Source organism: Berghia stephanieae, chromosome 15 (genome assembly GCF_034508935.2).
Source record: "Berghia stephanieae isolate SIO BIC M18660-M18661 chromosome 15, UCSD_Bste_1.3, whole genome shotgun sequence".
In the NCBI taxonomy this organism is placed as follows: Eukaryota; Metazoa; Mollusca; class Gastropoda; order Nudibranchia; family Aeolidiidae; genus Berghia; species Berghia stephanieae.
In genome coordinates, this window is record NC_088374.1 from 7,146,431 (window position 1) to 7,163,930 (window position 17,500).

Sequence of the window (17,500 nt, forward strand, 5' to 3'; positions counted from 1 at the left end):
ATTATACTGTAATGTTGATGGAATTTTAGTGACATTAATATGGATTTGTTGTTATTGATTATAATCTTTATTCAAGTACAAAAACTGGCTTTGTTCTATCTGAATTCTTATTTGTGGTACATGCCTTTTCTATTGGCTACACGAGACTTTATTGTCCAGTCCTTTCAAATAGATGGGGCAGGAAAAGCGGTGAAACCTTTTAAACTAAAAATAAAACAAAAACAAAACCAAACACAATTCATAATAGACACCTTTATATCTTTGTTCGTTTCAAACATTTACACGTGAAATATTCTTTAATCGAACACCAGGCATAGTTCGACATGATATAAATCCATCTAGATAACTAGATAAAATACCGCGGATGGAAGGGATTGGAATATCAGATCAACCCCAGTGACATAAATGTGCCATTTACAAATGGACAGACAAACAACGAACGCCATAGTCTCAGTTTTCATCATTATTTACAAGTCACTCCTACTGCTTTATTCACTTAATAGTAAATAGTTCACGACAGGGGTGATTTTTGTCACTTTAAGTAAGTTTGTTTCATGAATGCTTTGGTCATTTTGCTGATTGTACTTTGAGTCACTAATTTTGTCTTGCTTTTTCAGATTCAAGCCATGCAATGATTAGACTTCTTTAAAACAAAACCCCAAAAATATTTTATAAAAAAATAATTCAAGCAGCTCCCAATGTCTGATTTCACACGTGGTTCAAGAAATAAACGAAATTTATAATCAGTTTTTTGAGATATCATTTCAAAGATCAAAATCACTAAATTTTTTTAATTTTGTATTCTTTAGTTTGCTGTATTTAATATTTTCAGTTTCCGTGTTTCTTTTGTTAAAAAAAAATCTTTTATTGGGTATCTGCAATGTGCAACATGATAACTACAATCACCGAAGGCCTCGTGGACAAGCGACCAGTTTATGTTTATTTATTTATCGATGTATATTTTATTTATTTATTTATTTTTATTTGTTTCATATTTCAGTTTAAAATAGTTGTTTTTGTTATATGTTTCATCATATTTATGTATTTGTGTGGAAATCCAATCACTCCACAAGAGTTTGGACAAAAAATGTTTAGGTGTGTTTTTACTTTTTTTTTCTATTAGAAGAGATAAAGCAAAATATAAGCCCCCCCCCCCCCCCCTTGCAATTGAAATGCGCATTGCGGCAGGCGGGAGAGTCAAAGATAGAGTTGCAAAATGAGAACATTTTATTTGACTGTGGTAAATACAACTAACAATTTTCGATTCAAAATTTGACTAAATGTTTTTATTATAAAATTTATATTAAAAATGGTATTTACCATTGGGGATACGGTGGGGGCGTGATCTTCTTTTTGCTTAATCTTGTTTATCTAATAAAATGTTTATTTATTTTAATTTTTTATTTAATTGACTCATTCATTATGTTTATATTTCACGTAAGTATTCACAAGCAATTTTTGTTTTCTTTCTTTTTTTTTATCACTTCAAACTTCACGCCGTCCTTTGTCCCATATTGCTCACATCACCAACCGCCACTGACTACACGCCACGCCACTGACGTGCAGGGTTACGATGGATCTTTGCTCAAAATCACGAACAAAAATGGCAAGAACACATCTGTAAGTATCGATACTGGACACAGGTTTAAAGGTTAAAGGTTGTTCCTTATCGGACACGAGCGTCCCCAGCAGCGTGGCTCAACCGTAGGGCTCTTTGCTTCGTACCCGAAATGTACCAAGTTCGAATTCCCACTGCACTTTGTGGCCTTGACCAAGTCACCTCACCTCGCCTTAGCGCATTTTGTGGCGCTGCATTTCAGCAGACTCCTGGTTTATTCCAGTCTTCCCTTGGAATAGACCCTAAAGGCAAATTTCCTCTATCGGATGAATAAAGGGAATTTTATTTTATTTTATTTAAAAAAATGCTTTTAACACATAAAACCACTGATAGTGATAGCGATAGCTCCCGGTTGAGTAACGACTAAAGAGAATTGATAATTGATGTGTTTAGTGAGACGAAGGCTGTACACGCCTGTACTCTGTCCCTTATTTGACTCGTTCTAATCAGCTTTATAAACTTCTGCCAAATGCAGAAATGCAGTATTAGTAGTTATCGTTCAAATGCATTGAGATTTTGTATTTCATCAAATTACTTCTTGAATTTGAAATTGATATTTCTTCCAACCCCCCCCCCCCCCAAATAAAAAAAGAAAAAAAAAAAGAAGAAAAAACAAAAACAAAAACAAAAACAACTTTAAACATGAGTTCAATCATAACGTTGACTATTTACATCAACTGTTGCCAAATTAGCGTATTTTATTTATTAATCTATTCATTTATATAACTGTGTGATTGCATGCTGTGTATGTCATTGTTTTGTATTATATTTGTTTTTATTTTTCGGTGTTCTGTGTATATATAATCATAATGTCATCATATTATCATTATCACGTTTCTATAAATTCCAATGACATAAAACTTATTCAAAAACAAAATGTATCGCTGTTATCATCACCATTACCATCATTATCATTATCATTACCGGTAAGCTTCTCTAATTAGGATGTAGATATACAGGCCCAAGCTATTATTATATTTGAGATATATAATATTATTATATCTTTCTAGAATATGTTGATTGGATTTTGAAGACTTTTAAAATAAGACATAATTTAGAGTTTTAAAAAATGTAACTTTACTGACAAGTCTACGTAGATTGATAAAACACATTATTTCATTTTAGTCAGGAAACTTTGACTGGAATTATATAATATGGATTATTGTCAAACAGTTTTTTTAGCCTGAAATCTTAAAGAAGTCTTATTTGGTCTTAGGTTTGATCGTCTTTATTGCTTTGGTGTCAAGTCATTTCCCTTCAATTCATAGATAGCAGGAATTGTTAAGAAAAAAATTCTGTTCGAAATAAAATTCTAAATTGAATGTCCTCAGACTTTTCTATCGAGGCCCAAGCTATTATATAATATGTTTGATAGAATGGAAGATTTTGAAGCCATTTTCAAGTTGATCTTAATTGAAAAAATAAGAATTAAGAGAATGCTATCAAAGAGAAACTAAGTATCTAATTTACTTGCACGTTTTCAGTTTTGATTATTTCTAAATAATTGCAGAAGACTCGATGTTCCCGTATTTCAGAATGGCCATAACTAGTAAAGGTGTCGTTAAATAAGCGGATTACGTGTAAATATATTGAGCCTATAAATCTGTAACTAGCTCTGGAGAATTGGAAAATATAAACATTTAAAATAAAATGAAAATACCAACATAGATAGTCGTGAATGTCAGTTTAGTGAAGAAATATCTCAGTTTATTTGAAAAAAAAAGAATGAAATATTGTAAGTGCATGTCTAGGCGTGGTAAAATAAACGTTATCATATTTATCATTATCATCAGGACCATCAACACCATTATCATTATTATCATCATCATCGTCATCATCATCATCATCATCATCATCATCATCATCATCATCATCATCATCATCATCATCATCATCATCATCATCGTCATCCTTGTCATCATCATCACCATCATCATCATCATCATCATCATCATCATCATCATCATCATCATCATCATCATCATCATCATCATCATCATATATTACACATTGTATGACTACAACTACCATCCCCACCACTGTCAAAACATAGTCATTTTATTTCAAAACCTATCCATATTCATATATATCTATATTTGTAATTTCTAATCTATGATAATACTAAATGCTTGCACGTTTTTAGCACCCCCCCCCTTCTCTCTCTCTCTCTCTCTCTCTCTCTCTCTCTCTCTCTCTCTCTCTCTCTCTGCGCTTTTCTCTCCTCTAATAAAATCATCTCGACATATCAAGCTTATATTTTTTATAACATAACCTCATTTGTCTATCTTTTCTTTTACTTTTGTACCCGTTGTTATAGCACTCGCCTTTAGTCTTAGAAGAAGAAGAAGAAGAAGGAGGAGGAGGAGGAGGAGGAGGAGGAGGAGGAGGAGGAAGAGGAGGAGGAGGAGGAGGAGGAGGAGGAGGAGGAGGAGGAGGAGGAGGAAAAAGAAGAAAAAGAAGAAGAAGAAGAAGAAGAAGAAGAAGGAGGAGGAGGAGGAGGAAGAGGAGGAGGAGGAGGAGAGCCCTAATATTGTACCCCTTTTTCGTTCTTTAATACTTTATTTTATTTGTTTATTTTTGACCATTAAAAATTCATATCAATTCCGAAACTTTTGTATAGACAATAACGTTTCTACCCCTTCCCTTCGACAGCCTGTTGGGTTCGTCACATTCAGCTCAAGAATGGCTGCCGAAAACGCCAAGCAAGACTTACAAGTAAGAACGCATCCTTAAAAAATATAATGATAAAATTGAGATTTTATATAACGCAATATTCGCTAAATGTGCTCAAAGCGCTTTACAAGGGGGTCCTTGTTGGCAACAGCAACACTTAGCATGTAGGACAGGAACATGACGCCTGTTAAGCGATATTATACTTTTTTTAAGGGGGGGGGGCGGGGGGATAGAGACCACGCTGTTGATGACCAGTTACTCATTTTACACCTGATTACTGTGAGAGAATGTGAGTAAAGAGCTTTTTCTAAGGCCTCAACTATGCCCCGAGCGAGGCTCGAACCGCCAAGGAGATTCCGATCCGAAAGCAACCCAATAACCTGAAGCGAAGACTTAAAAAAAAATCTATATTAATACGCTTCAACAGTCCTGCCATCATTTCCCTCGTATTGACGCATGGTAACTTAGTAACTGGCTCTAAACTATCGGAACAATGGCGGACGCCCGTATGAAATATTTTTTCCGACCAGCATAAAAGTGTATCCAAAGGAGAAAAAATTGTAAATTATAAATGTGATCATGTTTTGACTTTTATACATTATGATCACATGACATATGAAACGTTCTCGCCAGCATGAAGAATAAAAAGTACCGATTTTCTTTGTGTGGGCGACGTGACATCAGACTATTGAATCCAATTTTCTATCGTTTTCTTTTTCTTTTCTTTCTTTCAACCAGGGCGTCCGATTTGACCCTGACCTTCCTCAAACCCTGAGGTTAGAGTTCGCCAAGTCCAACACCAAGGTCACCAAACCCAAGCAGTCGTCCCCACAACCCACCCCAGCACACCCTGCCACCATCATCCACCCGATCACAGGACGTAAGTACAAACGGGCCTTCGATTGTTTTATTACGATTCGTTTTCATTGAGACACGCCGTGGGTTCACCACCATAACTGCTCAGTATAACTAAAAGAAAAATGAAACACTCGTGAGGCTAAAGAAAAACAATATCTGCCTAAGTTTACCAAAGCATAGGTTTTCTTATTGTTTTAAAGAATGTTTAGATTTTATTTCAAATTTTTTCTTTCTTTATTTTTGTTTTGTTTTTTGTTTTGTTTTCTTTATGGTAAATAGTTTAATGCGAGAATTTGGAATATGCTATGCGTTTAGTAAATATTCCCGTTCTGCCTGCCAGTTGAATATTACAAACCTACAAAATTATAAGTGACCTTTAACTTTTATACTTTGTATGAGGGACTTAAGGTGAGAACTAATCACCAAGCCAGATGTCTAAAAACAACAAAGAGCAGAAATAATATGTCAACTTCATCAAATTGGGTACCCCGTAGGTCACTACATGAAACATTGTAGCCACACACTACGTTCTGCGAACCGCGTATCGCTTATCACGTATAACGCAAGTATCACATGATCGGCTGATTATGGAAATGTTGCTATTGACGTAAACAAAACGCATGTTGCAGTAAACGGTTTACCCACTATGATAACCCTTTCACAATTAGCCATTTGTATGATCTCACACGATGATCTACACGTCATACGAGAATGTGACTATAAATAGTTTGTACTGGGCTAAGAAACTCACAACATTGCCATCCGGAAGTATAACGGACCAACACACAAAACTACGTGCAACCGTGAATTTTTATTGTAAGTTTTATAGTCTGGTTAATACCATTTAGTGAGAATTAATCAGAAACGTGGATGCCAAAAAATCTATAACAAAGACCCGAGTGACGTCAACTTCATTCTATCTATAAATCTCTGATACTTTATTTTTTTTTGTTGGTCTTAGGTGAACACCATTAAGCACTCGTGGTGAACGAATATCATAATTGCATGGCACTATTTTGTTCACAGCATACTAATATCAACTTGGAGGTTTTAACCAGGGTGACACATGAACAGTCGGGGGAAAATGAAGAAAACGGCACGGAACTCTAAAAAGACGTTTGATAGGCGGTCAAATCGAAGCCAGAGTTTACTGATAGCCTGACACACTGACCAAAATATGACATCAAAAGACAAGTCTTTGGTTACAAAAGAAAACAAGTCGTGAGTTGTATTCAATAGTTCAACCAATGAGATCACTTGTTTCATTACTAAAAACAACTCACTAGGCACTAAACAAAGCTAAAAAAAAAAAAGATAAGCCCCAGTGGGTTCGAGTGTCAGGCAAAAGTTAACGATGTCCCGACACTAGAACCCTCGAGGACATATTCTAGTTTGACGTCGTTTTTTAGGTTTGTGCGCCGTCTAGCGAGTTATCTTTGGTAGCGCTCAAGGAAACAAGTGCTTATATTGGTTGAATTATTGAATACAACTCACGACTTGTTTTCTTTTGTGGCCAAAGACTTGTCTTTTAACGTCATTTTTTGGTCTGTTACAGTCTATAAGTTAACGATGGCTACGGTCAAATGCGGTTGTTTGGTCATATTATTATTACTTTCAGTTTTACTGCAACGAGTCAGAATAATGTGGTTTGTGGTCGCATGGTTTTTGGTCAAAGGTCGCAATCCAATGCTGTGTGGGATGTTTGAGTAAATCTAACGTTGATAACTGAATTCAAAGTATTGTGTTTTAACACACCCAATTTTAGAAATGTTTTCTACTTTTCAAAATTGGAAAAAAATGTATTAAAAATGAACATGTGCTCATAATTTTATTCAACTATCAGAAACATGTAAAAACTAAAAACATTAGATTTGATACTACGCCTATAATTTGTCTCAGAAAAAATGTAATAAATAGGCAAGGGGTAAAAGTAACCCGGGTAAACTACGGACATGGTAGGAGTTAAGGTTGAGTGAGTTCTGTATAGACACGTATTAAAAATTTGGCCAGAAAACTCGTCATTTAAATATCAGTCAATTTAAACGACACTCGTCTTGTCAAAAGCTCCAAATCCTGGTGGAAGACATCGCGAGGTCCCAGGTTCGAGAGTTTTTTTGTGTTTAGATAAAAAATGACTTTCCAACTACAGGTAAAAAATGACTTTCCAACTACACTTGACAATATCTCAGTTCAAACCTTTTCACCATCCGACTGATTATGTCATTCACTGTAACTTTGGTCATATTTTGAATTATCTCTACGCTATATTATTTCAACTATTTTGATTGGTTCTCAAAAAAACGAAAGTAGGAACAACCCAACCGCTGTTGACCGTCTGGAGATAGTCTTTTCTAGAGTTTCCAATACGTTTTATCTGTACGTGTGTCACCCTCATTGTGTTTAGACTGACCCCTGTATATAATAGTGAATTATAGACAATATGAGATTTGCTCTTGATTAAAATCCTTGGTTGATAGCCTTTGTCAAACTGACGTAGCCTGACACTTTCTAAAAAAGAAATGAGTTGGCAATACATGGTGACGACTACCAAAAGAAAGTGAAAAGTGAGTTGGTGTTTTAGTTGCTCGAGGTAACAAAGGATCCCATTGGTTGTACTATTGTGCGGCTATGTGGTCTAGTGGTATGACACTTGCTTTTCGGATCGGAAGGTCATGAGTTCGAGCCTCGCGCTCGGCGCATAGTTGAGTCCTGGGAAAAGGCTCTTTACTCACTTTCTCTCACCGTACTCAGGTGTAAAATGAGTACCCGGCCGTTAACAGCGCTGTCTTTGTCCGAAAAATTATAATATCGCCTAACAGGTGTTATGTTCCGTTCTACATGTTAAATGTTGCTGTTGACCAGGGACCCCTTGTAAAGCGCTTTGAGCACATTTAGTGGATATTGCGCTATATCTTCTTCTTCTAGGTTCCATGCCTGGTCCAGGCTTCGGATACTGCATGAATTATCTCTCTCCATTCCTCACTGTCTCTTGCGCTATATAAAGCTCAATTATTGTATACAACTCACTCTTCACTGTCAATTGGAAAGAAAAGTGTGATGTCAAAATAAACTGGTTCCTATTTCATTGGAAGTGTAAAACCACTCTTACAGAGGACTAAATACATACATACCTTGTGAAATTCATCTTCTGCTTTCAGAATGATGGCATCTTATTTTCTAGTCTAAATAAATTATACTGGTTGTCAATAAAGATTCCACATCATTTAACTTTTACGTCCCGTAATCCTAAGAATCTGTCTAAACATCTTGTAACTGAAAAAGTTATGCCACCTTTATTTATTATGTAAGCTATCATTGTTAGTCCTCCGAAGGACTGGTCACATACACACTTCCAAGGATTGAGGAACCAAAAGAGTCAAAGTGATACCAGGTGCTAGAAGCTGTGGACTGTAAAAGGTGATAAACAAAAATGGACATAAAAGCTTTTTTTTATTTTAAAAAGAACGAAATACCAAACACGGAACGTTTCGGGACCAAAACCTTATTCAGCCAACAACAACAAAAAAACCCAATAAAGACCTAAATATATATGTCTATTGTTTTCATGTTGTTGGCTGAAGAAGGGTTTTGAGCCCAAACCGTTCCGTGTTTGGTATTTTCTTCTTTTGTTTTGAAGTTGTTATATTCATTTTGTTTAGAACCAAAAGAGTGGAGGGTTTGATGTCACCACTTTTCTTCCACATTGAAGGCAGTCCACTCGTATTGTAACTTATTTTTAAAGGAATCGTCAGGCAATGAATGTGACATTAGGAAGTCTCAGCCTCTGGTGTTCTTCTTAGAAAGGGTGTCAGGATTGTATTGTCTGTTTTCCTTTATTATATAGATGGGTTGTTATTGTTTGGTATGTTTGTATGGATGTAACTGTCATTGTTATTATTATTATTATTATTATTATTATTATTATTATTATTATTATTATTATTATTATTATTATTATTATTATTATTATTATTATTATTTTTATTATTATTATTATTATTATTATTATTATTATTATCTATTATTATTATTATTATTATTATTATTATTATTATTATTATTATTATTATTATCATTATCATTATCATTATTATTATTATTATTATTATTATTATTATTATTATTATTATTAGTGGCGGTAATTTTTAAAATGAAAATATGTTTTAAATGAAATGTAAAACACCATCACCACCTTGCCACTATCAACACCACCTTCAGCCATTATTACAATCGTTTTTCACTGCTACTATCATCATCATCATCATCATCATCATTATCATCATCATCATCATCATCATCATCATCATCATCATCATCATCATCATCACCCATATCATAACAACTTGATATTCACAAGACACAAAACATCATCATGAATCGAATGCAAGCACGATACCGACCAACAATTCCATCATCACACGAATTCCGCATCTACCACTAATTTCACCACCTTTCAAAACAATCCACGACCTCAACATTAACTACCACAACAACCATCAACATGACCACATTCTATGGAATCACAACCCGGCATCGAGTTTCGAGAATTTAATTTTTCACACATTCAATATTGTTAATACAAACACTCCTATACCATACCTCCCACTAATTTTACCACTTTTCAAAACATCCACAACCTCCACTTTAACTACCACAACCATCAACACGACCGCATTATATAGAACAACCCTACATCGACGTTTCAATAATTCAATTTTTGAAACATTCAATATTGTTAACACAAACACCCCCCCCCCCACCCCCCACCATTTTATCGTGGCATCTATAAGTAACAACGAGATCACTTATACAATACACACACAGACTTGGAACTAAGTAAATGCAATTTCAATAGGAGCGCGTTTCAGCAGCTGCTTCCTAAATGGTTAGAAAATGAGCGTTTTCGTGGGTTTGAAGTCGCTCGTCTTATTTTATTCATTTAACTGTGGTCATATGGACTGATATTTACAACCAAATCTTTCCCCGCCCTTTCTCCGTGAACGTCAGAATGTCTTGAATAAATATCATGTCTGTTATTTGTTATCTTTTGTGGTTGTCTTATAGTATATGTTGTTTTTAGTTCTTTTGTTCATTCATACAACACATTCTATATATTTAAACTCATCTTATTTGGGGCCGTTCACTGCAGAACTAACACTAACAACTTTTAATAAACCTTTTTCTTTTTTCTTACTTTCATTTCTTCTTTCTATGTTTTTTGTTCTTTCTCGATTATTTTTGCCATCCTCTATCCACTGTCTATTGGATTTTGTTTATCAGATATTTTTTTTCTATACTTTTGATTTATCTTTCACTTTCAAAATTTATTTCATTTTCATCAACAATGGAATTGCACCCTGCTTTGTCTTTTTTAAAATAGCGAATTGCCTGGATATTTGAGAGACATTTGCCTTATTTGCCTTCATTAAATAGTCTTATCTTGTGATAATTTGCACTTTGAATTAAGCAATAAAATACTTCAATTGTTAATCTATGCAAAACTACACCTTGAAGAAATGTTTACGTCGATCATTTAATCGTCCATCTCTGAATGGACAGTATAGAAAATAAAAGCCCACATTGTTTCACTAGACTTTCCAACTGCGTTTGATAAAGAGAAGGTAACATTGAAAACGTCATTTAAAACGTTTTTCCCTTCAAACTAATGAATAACAGAACAGGATCAAGTAAATGAAGATATGCTCGACTCAAATTTAGGAAAAATCAACATTGGTCGAATGGCTTCGTCATGAGTACCACAGGGGTGAATTCTAAGGCTCACCATATAATTGCTTCTAATCAAACCTTTTACAGTTTAGTGTGGAATAATATTCCCGATTCTTCTTGACAGTGTATTAGTGACTTTTAAGAATAAAGAAATATCAGCATCCTTTTCTTTCTTCTTCCCTATTATATAAACATATTTACTCAGAGGGATTTTCTCGGTGTTCACAATATATAACGGAGGAAAAAATAGTGACATCTTCCCAATTGCAGTTAATCAATAAAGACACACATTTTCCTATTTATGTTTAGCCAATGAAATGAGAAAGAGAGAGCGAGGAGGAGGAGGAGGAGGAGGAGGAGGAGGAGGAGGAGGAGGAGGAGGAGGAGGAGGAGGAGAGAGGAGGAGGAGGAGGAGGAGGAGGAGGAGGAGGAGGAGGAGAAGAAGAGAAGAAGAAGAAGAAGAAGAAGAAGAAGAAGAAGAAGAAGAAGAAGAAGAAGAAGAAGAAGAAAGAAGAAGAAGAAGAAAGAAGAAGAAGAAGAAGAAGAAGAAGAAGAAGAAGAAGAAGAAGAAGAAAGAAGAAGAAGAAGAAGAAGAAGAAGAAGAAGAAGAAGAAGAAGAAGAAGAAGAAGAAGAAGAAGAAGAAGAAGAAGAAGAAGAAGAAGAAGAAAGAAGAAGAAGAAGAAGAAGAAGAAGAAGAAGAAAAGAAGAAGAAGAAGAAGAAGAAGAAGAAGAAGAAGAAGAAGAAGAAGAAGAAGAAGAAGAAGAAAAGAAGAAGAAGAAGAAGAAGAAGAAGAAGAAGAAGAAGAAGAAGAGAAGAAGAAGAAGAAGAAAGAAGAAAGAAGAAGAAGAAGAAGAAGAAGAGAAGAAGAAGAAGAAGAAGAAGAAGAAGAAGAAGAAGAAGAAGAAGAAGAAGAAGAAGAAGAAGAAGAAGAAGAAGAAGAAGAAGAAGAAGAAGAAGAAGAAGAAAGAAGTATGGTAGTGTGCAGAGGAGAGGCAAAAAAAAAAAAAAAAAAAAAAAAAAAAAGGGAGAGGAGGTTTTAATATTCATATACTCAAATGCCAGAGTTTTTGTTTGTTTGACAATATGGCAACATTTTATTCAAACAAACCTGCAGGTGCTAAATTTGTTCTTGAAAATTGAAATGATGACTATTTTCATTTTTCTATCAAACTCGTCCTCTGGTATCGTTCTCCAACCTTTTAGAATTATTGTTTTATTTAGTTTAATCTGGTTTGTTGCTTGTTCAGTTGTCTATCTTCCTATCCTTTTTTTCGACTGAAGTTTCCTAAATATCTTAATATATTTATGTTCTTTGATTTAACCCTCACTGCTCGCTCGCTTCCTTCAGTATTCCATTAGTTTCATATAATTTCACAATTGGAATTATGATTGCAACTTTGAAATTTTTAATTTATTTTCCTTTTTGTACAATTTTCTTCCGCCTTATACACACGCCACCCACCACCGCCACTACCATCGCCACTCACGTCCACCGACGCCACTACCACCACGACCACCGCCGCCACATTCACTCTCACTACTACCACCATTACTACTACCACTACACTACCTCCACCACCACAATTACTACTACTACTACTACTTTCACTACCACTACTACCATTAATTAAGCTAAATATAAAAGCAATTTAAAATCTCACCTTTCGTCACCCTTTATTTATTTAATTTGTTACTTTTCTCCCCCAACACCCCCACTACCACCACGGTTACCATCCACGACCTCCACCAACACCACCACCCTTTTTTTTCTCACCAAACTTCCCCTCATTCCCCCACCCCTCCACTTTCCATATACACCAACCCATCACAATTCACAGAGGAGCTGGGTCCCGCATTTTTCCCCGGGGGGCCAGAAGCTTGGGCGCCTCCTGCCACTCTAGCACAATTTGCAGAGCTTGCACCGGCGCCACCTCCACCGGGTGCCCTCCCCCACCCGGCTATCCTTCCACATCACCCTGCGGCTTTGGGCCAAATACCTCTTCGGGTTAGTATTTTTTCTTTGTGATTGTAGACAGATGACAACAAGACATATGTTTTTATCTCTACTTTCTTTTTTTTTTCTTTCTTTTTTTTTACTTTGAACTTTCAGAACTTTTAAATGAATAATCGTCCAGTTTGTGATAATCATCATTTTTAAGACCCAACTTTTGAATTCAAAATAAAAAGATATCCCATTTTCATTGGCTTTGGCAAAGTAAAAGTAGAAACATAGCGCTGAGGAACGCCTGGAAACGGAATGTTGAAATGTATCGTCGTCGAATATCAGTACAAAATGACGAAATTAAAATATGTCTGCAAAATAAAATTAAAAAAAAGAATAGAAAAAGGTAAAAAGAAATATGTCATTTTTCTCAGGTTCTCTAGAAGTGCAGTCTAAGGTCATTACAACAATCTCTATTTCAATCAAGACAGTTAAGGAAACGAACCATGTAAAATCAAATCTTTATCAATAATAACATCTTCCCATCTTATTTCCTCAAACTTGCTAGAAGAGAAGAGAAATATATTATGATTGTTTATGAGAAGTTTGTTCAATGCAGAAGATTGAAAATAGATCTTAGAAGATTCTGGAATACTTTTATATTGATAAAAAGGGTTTTCTAATCTAACCAATGGAAGTTGGAGAAGAATGAAAAGAAGCAGGAGGAGGAGGATGAGGAGAAGGAGAAGAAGAAGATATCAACGAGCTAGAAAAAGTCCAACGTCGGGCGGCCAGATTTGTCAGTGAAAACTATGAGCGAGATATAAGTGTAATTCATCTCATAAAGGATCTCCATTGGAAACCGTTACATGAAAGACGATCCATCAACAAACTCCTTGTTTTCCACAAAGCACAAAAGAAATCTCGAAATTCCAACTAGCCATTTCAAACGGAACAACAGCAAAACAAGAAACTCAGCTTTTAATTTTGAAATCCCCCACTAAAGAACAAATTATCGTTTTTACTCTTTCTTCCCCTCCACCATCCTACTTTGGAACTTCCTACCAAACACTTGCAAACAAGTCCTTTCTACTGTTGACTTCAAAGAATCGCTCCCTGCTTCACTCTAAAAATCCTGTTACTGAAAAGACAACCATACAATCTTCAGTATGAAACTTTAACCTAAATTAAAGAAGAAGAAGAAGAAAAAGAAGAAGAAGAAGAAGAAGAAGAAGAAGAAGAAGAAGAAGAAGAAGAAGAAGAAGAGAATAATAATAAGGCCCAGCCATTTTTGCAGTAAATATTTAACTACAAGTAGATTTTTGTAAACTATAAAATCAACATATTGGAAAAGGCAGTACTCAAAAACAGAAATAAAGACCATGAAATGCACTGTAAATCCAACAGCTAAATGGTTGTGAATCATTGCGTTTCAACAACGAAGCTGCTAAAAGGATTATTGTTTTTTTGAAGTGTGCTGATACAAGAACATTCTGAGATTAAACGTTCAAGAGAAAACAACAAAAAATATGTACTCGTTACCATTGGCATAAATTCAGCAATACTGCTGCAAAAACAAATGACTAAGACTGGAGAAAAAAAACGTTGGACGTCCTGATCAACGACTCTATAACAGATATTATTATATTCTGAGCAAATGTAGGAAGCCTTACAAGCCCAATAAGAAGATTGGAACACACGAGGTGACATCTACAATTATTGTGAATGACGTTCCACTATTCATAAATCCTGCGATTTATGGAGTATTTCTGTGAATGATTGAGTGTCATCTTAAGTTATTTGTTGTTTGAAAAAATGCTAATATGAAATATGGAATAAATCTTCTCGATCTGAATAGGAATAAAAAATCTAACGATCCACACGGACATTTTAACTTAAATTTTATGATAAAACATTTATTTCTCCTTTTAAAAATCTGACTAAAAGACAAGTTTTAGGGCACGGCCTACAGTTGTGCCTTTGGAAAATGCTTCCTGGATATATAAATTGAGTTAAATTGAAAATTAGTTCGTTATGCACTCATAACACCATCTGTTTGTTCCACTTAAAAAAGATAGTTTTGAGACCAATGCCCTTTTACTAAATAGTGAGTTTGTCAAATATTATTTAAATATCTGGTATTCGTTTCCACTATTCCATTTCTTCTTCTTTTGTTTTTGTATTTCTTGAAATAGTTAGGTAAGGCACATAGACTGCCTGTCTTTATTATTTTGTTTCGTTTCTGAAAAAAAAACAACTAATTTATTCACTTTTATTGTGACATATTCTCCAAAACACAGAGAGCTCTTTTCAGAAAATGCCCTGAGATGAAAAAAACTTATTAACTTTAATTTTTTTCTCCTTTACTAGTTTCATTTCATGCTTTGCTTTAGGTTTTTACAGTTTTGGAGAAGATTTCTTGAACTTTTTTTGTTCTTAAGTTATAAACATACAACGGAACTTTTAGACTGCTTATTTGGTTGAGGTTGAGCGCTTAATTTATCAATTTGAAAACTTTTGCATAAGATTAAAGGCAACTTAAAACAGACCATCTTTGCTTTTGGCTGACATTAACATGAATGGTTAGCAAGTAGTAGAACGATTCTTAACATCGACCTATAAAACTTTTCTTAGCTTTATTATTTAATAAATAAAACTTGGCACAGTTGAAAGTCTCAATAACAACAAGCGTTGCTTTCCACTCAATCTCTAAAACGTAAATAACCATGTAGATGATGTTTTTTTGCACCAATTCACTTAATGTTGCCGTATACTCATTGTGCATGCTACATGATATTATGTCTACAGTATATACGTCATCGCCTTTCGACACTTTGGTATAAATGGTGCACAAAAATAAATGTACACCGTTACACCAAACAGCACTTGCAAATCACTATTTTTGGTTAGCGTGACTGCTATTACAACTTCATTGCTCACTAACAATTTTTTTTTTTCAAAATTTATCCACTAAAAATCCAAGTCCGTTTGATTAAGATATTACTCGGCTATTTTCAGTATTTGAAAACTACATAGGTTTCCTAGAAAGTGTCTCTAAATATAATGCCTGTGGACGCAATATTATTTGCTGTTACATTTACTTCAATAACTCTTTGAATCATAAGATGGCTCTTGAGTCTCCCTTCCATTTTGACACTAAAGACCATTAGAGATTTGGGGTTGGTAAAATTGTTAGTTTTGTCCAAAGTGAACCTCATTCTAAGGACAAGCAGTTTACGGACACTGGACTTTCTCTACGAATTAAGAAACTGGCAAATAAAACAACTTTAAAAAATCAAAAAAAAAAAAAAAAATCCAAAAAGACAAAACAAGACAAAATCATATGTACCAATAAAAAAAGACAAGACAAGCCATAACGCTGAATAATAGTCCAGTATGTGTGTGTGTGTGTGTGTGTGTGTGTGTGTGTGTTTGCATGTTTAGTATTTGTTACTTTGTCACCAATCAAGGGACTGAATTTGGGTATCACATGTATTAACTCAGTAATTATGGGTCATGTCCGTATAACTATATACAAACAACTGGCTTTCCTTTTAAATTTTGAAAACTTTGTTTTTGCGTTATAAATTTCAATGCATTGACATTATATAGTCGAAAAGAAAAAAATCTGCTCAGATGGCTGTACGCCTTGGTTTCTATTTCATGGAATCAGAAAAAAAGAATATAATTCATCTCAATGAGACATAAGAGATAAGAATGATTGTTTTGTTGGGCCTTTAAAATGTTTAACGTACAAATTCTTGTGACACTTAAAATGCAACTTATTTTCAGCGCGTGGGACTCCACGAAAGTGCTAGGGATTGTTCTAATCCAAAGTGGGAGAGCTATGGTCTTGACTTCACACAAAATTAAATCATTTATTTTGTAGATGGCGTGAGATAAAAACCTACGCCTTTTGATAAATTTGATTCATGTTTTAATGCTAAAACTATGAGTTAAACATCTTGAACAATCTACTGGGGAAAGCTCTTTACAAGTTATTTTTCAAAATTATTTAACAATGCAACTTATTGCTTACCACGATATTTGGTAAATTTCATCCCTGTAACTTTAATAGAAAATGTAATAACTGAATACCTATAAATGATTTACCTGGAGAAAAAGCTCTTGCACACACACGCACACACACACTCACACACTTATGTATCCATTCATTTCTCTCTATCCGCTATTGGAGATGGACGTAGATTATTGAGGATATATTGAAGTGAACAGCTTCGGTTGTGTTGTTGAATCGATGCTAAAAGCTTTATATAATCTATTGTTTTTTGTACTGTTCAATTAGGATACAACACCCTGGATACAACGACAGTTTGGATATAACGAAACCATGGCAAGTCTCCATTATCTCTTATTATTGTCATTTACTAGCCAGTACCTTTGGACACCATGGGTGATTCCTGTTGACATTAGACATCCTGTTTGATGGATTTGTCTATAACATTCCTCCATGGAATCCCTTGGCAACAGGGTCTAATAATACCGTGGCGAAAGGAAGGTGTATTCAATTTTTAAAAAAAGAAACTAGTATTCCCCAACCTACGAAAGTTCAAATGTTCCACCAGTGCTGCTGGCCACATAGCTGTACCGATTTGCCTTGTGACAAGAGTATTGATAGAGTGTCTCCATTGACAAGAGAACTGAAATTCTGGCGACCCT

The 17,500-nt window shown here is 34.8% G+C and overlaps 1 protein-coding gene across 40 annotated transcripts in view; it reads left to right on the forward strand.

The window, feature by feature from the left end:
* The window catches only part of LOC144960484 (uncharacterized), a 389,259-nt gene that overhangs the window by 338,652 nt on the left and 33,107 nt on the right, over positions 1-17,500 (forward strand). For 22 of the 40 annotated variants that reach the window (XM_078893622.1, XM_078893623.1, XM_078893628.1 and 19 more), the window contains 4 exons: positions 1,567-1,620; positions 4,271-4,333; positions 5,030-5,171; positions 12,717-12,883. In XM_078893622.1, the coding sequence (XP_078749748.1) occupies positions 1,567-1,620; positions 4,271-4,333; positions 5,030-5,171; positions 12,717-12,883 (426 nt within the window). Of the gene's footprint in view, positions 1-1,566; positions 1,621-4,270; positions 4,334-5,029; positions 5,172-12,716; positions 12,884-17,126; positions 17,175-17,500 lie in introns of all 40 variants that reach the window. The other 18 variants (XM_078893600.1, XM_078893615.1, XM_078893613.1 and 15 more) reach the window with 1 other exon arrangement.